The sequence below is a fragment of the Rhipicephalus microplus genome, chromosome 7, assembly GCF_043290135.1.
Source record: "Rhipicephalus microplus isolate Deutch F79 chromosome 7, USDA_Rmic, whole genome shotgun sequence".
Taxonomy (NCBI): domain Eukaryota; kingdom Metazoa; phylum Arthropoda; class Arachnida; order Ixodida; family Ixodidae; genus Rhipicephalus; species Rhipicephalus microplus.
In genome coordinates, this window is record NC_134706.1 from 81,151,068 (window position 1) to 81,157,067 (window position 6,000).

Genomic DNA, 6,000 nt, shown 5'->3' on the forward strand with positions numbered 1-6,000 from the left:
TTCAAAAATTCCACCTGCGTTTCAAATGTGTCATAGAAAGAGTTTAAAGTGAGGGATATAGCAGAGATACGTGCTTTGTCATGGCTGAAAATTCTACGGGCGTTACTGTTCTAAATTTCGTCGTACGGCAAGTTCATATTACACAGGACAGCGTCGTAGTCGCGTATGCCCGGCAGCACTAGTGTAGATCGCGTCGACTTGTGCGCATTAGTTAAAAGCAAATCTAAAACATTTGTCGCTCTTGTGGGCTCTAGAACAAGCTGTGTTTACCAAAAGAGGCTGCATGACCTTAGCAGTTCTTTGCTTGACTGGCTGCAAGCACTAGAACTGGGATCTGCCTGTGAGCAATTAATGTCTGGAAGATTGAACAGTGATTACTTATTTATTGGTGGAGATCTCACTCTTTCAATTGCGTTGGTAAGTTTCTCAGGAACGTTAATCTTACTCCCTGGTGAGGGATAGAGTGAACATACCAATGCTGATCGAGCAATTTTCTGCCTAGTCTTTACCCATAACATTTCCCTTCCAATGCACTCAATATCTGCTATCTGGGAACGACTTGTTGCATCTACTAGGACAAGCACTCTGTCGCCAAAACAATTTCGATCCCTGCGATAGCAAACATAACCACTTGAAAATACATACTTCCTCATCAGCAATATCTGCATCAAGCTAGGATTCTTATTCAGGAATGATAGTCGGACTAGTCATTTTTATAGTTAGCGTTCCTTTAATCCTTAGTTTTTTTTTAAATTACATTTATTTTGCACAAACCCAAACAAAACTTTCTAATCAGATAACATAAATTACCTGTACGTAGCAAAAGCTGTAAGTGCTGATTTTTTCCCTTTTTTTTTGATATAAAGCATCGTTGTGACATCCATGCATGAGAAAGATGAGTGGACACGGGGACTTGCTCACGTTATTTTTCGGCTGCAGAATCTTTTTGTTGGAAAGACTGAATCACTATGTCGCATGTGGCTATGACAAATGGTGGGTTCTTTTCCATTCGACCTCTTTTCAGGTGATGGAAGTGTTGCTATCCCTGCCAGCTGACTACTGGAACCAGCTGTTGGACGTCTAGCTCAACGCAAAGAAGGAAAGCCCTTGGTACCATGAAACCGGTGTTTGGTGAGCTCCGGGTGCCTAAATTGTGTCATTCCACGTTGTTCGTTTTGCACCAAAACAGCGTTCGTACAAGGCTATGAATTGTGGATGCTTAACATGTCAGATGTTACCTGTGAAGGACTGCCTATAGATGCATCAAATGTACCTATTCTTTTAAAGCTCTTCGTATTCTCTTGCAACGAAAATAATGACAAAATACATTCACCTGCATATTATTGTAATTAGTTCTAACTGTAATTAAAACTTTATTATGAAGTCATTATTGTTCTGTTTTTGCATAATTATAGAATAATCGGTGGATGAAGTTATAAGAAAATTTTGTTTTCTTTAAGTCTTTTTCAAGCAAAAAAAAAATTATATATCAGACATGGCTCACTTAAAGTGGCATAGCGGAGCAAATTTTTGAACACAATAGTTCCTTCAGCAAAGTGATCATATGCAATAGTTCACTTCAAACTGAAGTTAGATGATCGACCTCCTATGTGATGAATGAGTCAATTCGTTCAAAGTTATTTTCCGTGCAGGTGAAAACGCTTGAGGTCTGTGCGCTTAGGGTTAAGCACATGTTAAAGAACACCAGCTGGTCGAAGTTTTGGGAGCCCTCTACAGCTGTGTCTCTGATAACATGAGGTGGCATTATCTTGGTTTTCGGATGTTCCTGAACAGTGCACAGTGCGGGTATGTGCCACAGGTGATTGACCCTTAGTATCTACCCAGTAATGACAAGAACAGATGTGAGGAATTTTAACGCACGAGCGTTAAAAAAAAGCTGACATCAGCAGCATTGACCCGGTGAATGCAAAGAATAAATGTCAGGATTGCAGCAGGAATCGAACCCGACACTGTGTGGCTATCGAGTGTTTTCCACAAAGCCATGCCAGCTCTCGGAGCTACTTTTCAAATAGACGCTAATGTTCGTTCAATGTCAATTGTAGTTGCAGTGTTGGCTATCCAATTTCATAAACATTGCATAGGTTCTACTCGTATGATATAGCTGTCACGTCAAGTTAAGGGGGCACTAAAAGCAACTATTAAGTCGTTGATTGTTGAAATAGCAGTCCAGAAACCTGATAGTATTACTTTTGTGCCAAGGAAGGGCCGATTTTGAAATAAATTCGCGTTTTAGTAATCTGCATCTGGTTAGCGCACTTCAAATTACCCGCCCCAATTAAGCAAACCGACCCGACCGACTCGCGTCACTGTTGCCGTGCACAACGTTGCCCGGCTTTACTGTGCTAGTAGCAGCAGGTCGAAAGCAGCGGGAGCCGCTGCAGCAACAACGGCAATTTATCGATTTCCCACTATTGGGTCCAAGATTGCAGACTTTTTTTTTTTATTCAACTGCGCCCCGCTAGATGGCACCACGTGTCCAGTGTAACTACGCAAAAATTGAATTTTCGAACCATTTGCACCACTCCCCATAGTAACGACCGGCAGTTCTTTTTTTTTATGAATCAAACAGAAACGAACGGGCAGAATTTTATTGCGTCTCTTAATGCACAGAACGTTCTTTATTTAGGGCAGCTAGATCGATTACTAGTGATTGATTGTAGGCGGTCCGTCTGATGTCATCGGAATCATTTTGAGTGTCCTTCTGCGGCGCATGTGTTCTTGTGCATTTATCTAAATTTCTCGGTAAGTAGGGCACTGTTGTTGACAATATTGTCGTTTTAGATGTTGCAGCAACTGCTGTAATGTACCACGGCTCGCGTAATGCCGCAAGGATTGCCGACACTGTAAATATTGCATTTGATAAGATTTCAGGAACCATGCATGCCAATGTTCTTCTACTGAAAGCAGTGTTGGCTTGGCTCTATTTGGCCTTATAAAGAGTGCAATCTATGTGCAGCTGCTGTGTTCCTCTGTCAGAACCATATCACAAATAAGTGGGACTGACCACCAAACATGGGAAGTGCAGTGCAAATGTAGGTTAATCTAGAAAAGGGCAATGTTTAAAAACGCATGTTTAAAAAAGGCATCAAAAGGCCATTTTTTAACTTTGCTGCATGTGGAAAAAGAAGCAGTAGCTCCCAAGTATGCCAACGCTGCTTGTACTTTTTGATAGACTGCAAGCATTTCGAAATTTGAAAAATTGGTTTCCAAATTTCTATCAGTCCAAAGCCTTGAGCACACTACATCTGGGCTGTCTTGAATGACTCCCCTAAAAGAACAACGAACACTCTAGCTGTTAATTCTCAGTCGCAGAAAACGCCATTCTCCAGTGCGTATCTAATTGAAAGTACCTTCAAAAGATGTGCGAGAAGTTTTCGGTGCAACTGTTTTTTGCACATGCCCCTAGGTTTGAGCAAGCAGCAAATATTATTCGGGAGTTTAAATTGCATACGCTCGCCCATATCTACAAAGTTGAAGCAGGGATATGTCACTGTGCAGTGGAAAATTGTGGTTTATAGCATCGCCTGCGTGATGCAGCAAGATTGCTTTATGGTTCGAAGAGGCTGTTTTAAATGATATTTGTTATATCCGGGTTCGTTATATCCGGAAATTTGTCATAAAGGTTTATTCCTAACACTATACATATTGTAAGACCATTTTTCATTTACTTCGCTATAAACAATATTTTGTTATATCTGAGTTTGTTATATCGAGGTCCGAGTGTTGAATCGAAAACATTAGAGAAAGTTTTGATTAGTTAAAATGAATGCAGCTTGCACCAAGTTCTAATGCTTCATTTTTTTTTTTCAGAATTCGGATTACGGCTGTTACCAGTAGTATTGTCATATTGGTTTTTCGTAACTTTCAGACGGCCTGGCCTGGTGTGCAAGGGGCCCTGCCTTGATCTCTCGTCCCTCAAGACAATGCGGTTGACAAGGACACCCTGGATTCCTTTTTTTTATTCATAAACTTTTATTTTGATTTATACACTTTCATTTTTTAATGTAGACTTTTAGTTTTTATTTACACAGTCTTTGTATAGTGCATTATTTTAATGAACTTGTGTTTTTAAACCCTTTTTCTGCACATTGAAAGTATTGCAGTGCAGCTTTTTTTTTCTTGTGAGCGACTTGGTTTCTGGTTTGACCCTGGACCCCTTTCACAGTGAAATGTTGTTCCTATATTCACTGTATTGTAAAAAGTGGAGCAGGTCAATGTTCTACCCCAGGGGAAAAAAACTCTCTTTACTATATCGGACAGCTTTGTATGTTGAAAGTTGACTTGCAGTCGAGAACAAAATTATGAAGGCATTCCTTTTAGCGGTTGTGCTGGAAGTCATCAGAGCATGCGCTGCAAACTTGGGCTTGCCAATCCTGCAAAGTGAGGAGGCGATGGAAATAGAGTACCGGAGACAGTATATGTTTCTAATAAGTCTTTTACTGAGGCTCCAGAAACTCCATATTTATTAGAGATGTCCTCATTTAAAATTCGACCAGTGCCCCTTGAACTTTCTGTCCAGATTTTTAACTCTAGCGAACGTCTGAATGTCCGAGAAAGACTTGTCAGGGACATCAGATTTGACACTCTTCTTTTTTTTTCACAGGATGGCACATTAACAGTCTACCATATGTCGTCAGAATATTTGCGGATGTGCACTAAAGTTCTGAACATTTGGCGCTAAACATCCACAGGATGTACTGGGGATTTGTGTTTGTGTCATGGCAAAAACAAAGGAATATACAGGATACGGCACTAGATTAGGTGCAAGGCCAGTCTTTTTTCATTTTTTTAAATGCTAAGTATTTTTTAGTGAACTGCAGGCACTTAGGGCATTTCTATCTAATTATGTCTGGTGGCTCTCGTGATCCTCTTTTTAACTTGGTGTAGTTCGAAACTGGTGGAAGCGTGGGCAAATAATTTTAAGGAATATGGCTGTATGGTCATGAGCTGAATAGTGGGAAAATCCTGTCAATTACTTTCTCAAAGTCCTTTCTCAAGACACGTGAGGCACACACTTGTATACCGTGGGCCTTGTTATGCAGGTATACATCACAGCTGATTGGCAGTTTATATCTACCCTGAAACAACGGAGATAAATATCAGTGGCTTAAGTGTGATAGCTTCAAGAGAAGGAAACATTTTCAGCGTAGAACCGACGAACGCTAAAATAAAAAAAAAAATTTGGCATTTCGGCAGCTATTGAAACCAAGTATACACCATAGCGCTCGTCTTCTTGTCTTTTGTCGTCGTTGTGAGCTCTGGCTATAACAATCGTCATGACCTACCCACGAGCCCAAACTGCCATTTCCGAAACCAAGTGTTTCGTGTGGCAATCGTGTATTCTACCACAGAGTCGGGTGTTGAAGCTGCTTTGGGAAAAGGCACTATGTAGGCGTAAGGTCGGTGCAACATCAATTGTTGCTGCAGTGCTGACCAATTTTATAACAGTGCATATATAAACGAATATATGACGTAGACATCGTGCCAAGTTAACGTCAATTATGGTTTCAATGTTGAGTCTAGTTTTATAGTAGTATAATAAACATTACGTTTGTATTTCTATGATTTAGCAAGCTATATTCAAGCATTGATCGAACGCAGAGGGAAATGCTAACAAAAGTTACGCGAGATTTTCACACCACACTGTAAACCGCACTTGTTTCAGTAATACTGACACCCATGTTCCAATTTATGTGCTGATGACAATCTGATCATAACTTACCCAGATTAGTCGCCAATACACGCCAGTACATTGAACGTTTTAAGACTGGGACGTGTGCACAACCACTGCATTTACTATCGATCCACCTCGTAATACCTGTCTCTAAGCCAAAATAATTAAGCATACATGTCAATATTATGCTTCGCCTGACCAACATCGCAGACTGCTACAAGGACATGTCAGCCTGCTACTGCTGGTGCTCGGCCACATTTACACACACAAAGTGACACTCTGCCACACCTACCTGCACGATCCCC

At 40.7% G+C, this 6,000-nt stretch overlaps 1 protein-coding gene across 1 annotated transcript in view; it reads left to right on the forward strand.

Annotated features, from left to right (window-relative positions):
- The window catches only part of LOC119179806 (rac GTPase-activating protein 1), a 45,651-nt gene extending 40,065 nt beyond the window's left edge, over positions 1-5,586 (forward strand). Inside the window, exons 13-14 of the mRNA XM_037430924.2 lie at positions 1,025-1,131; positions 3,890-5,586. Coding sequence (XP_037286821.2) covers positions 1,025-1,084 — 60 coding nt within the window. The 3' untranslated portion in view covers positions 1,085-1,131; positions 3,890-5,586. The remainder of the gene's footprint in view (positions 1-1,024; positions 1,132-3,889) is intronic.
- The last annotated feature ends 414 nt before the right edge of the window (positions 5,587-6,000 follow it).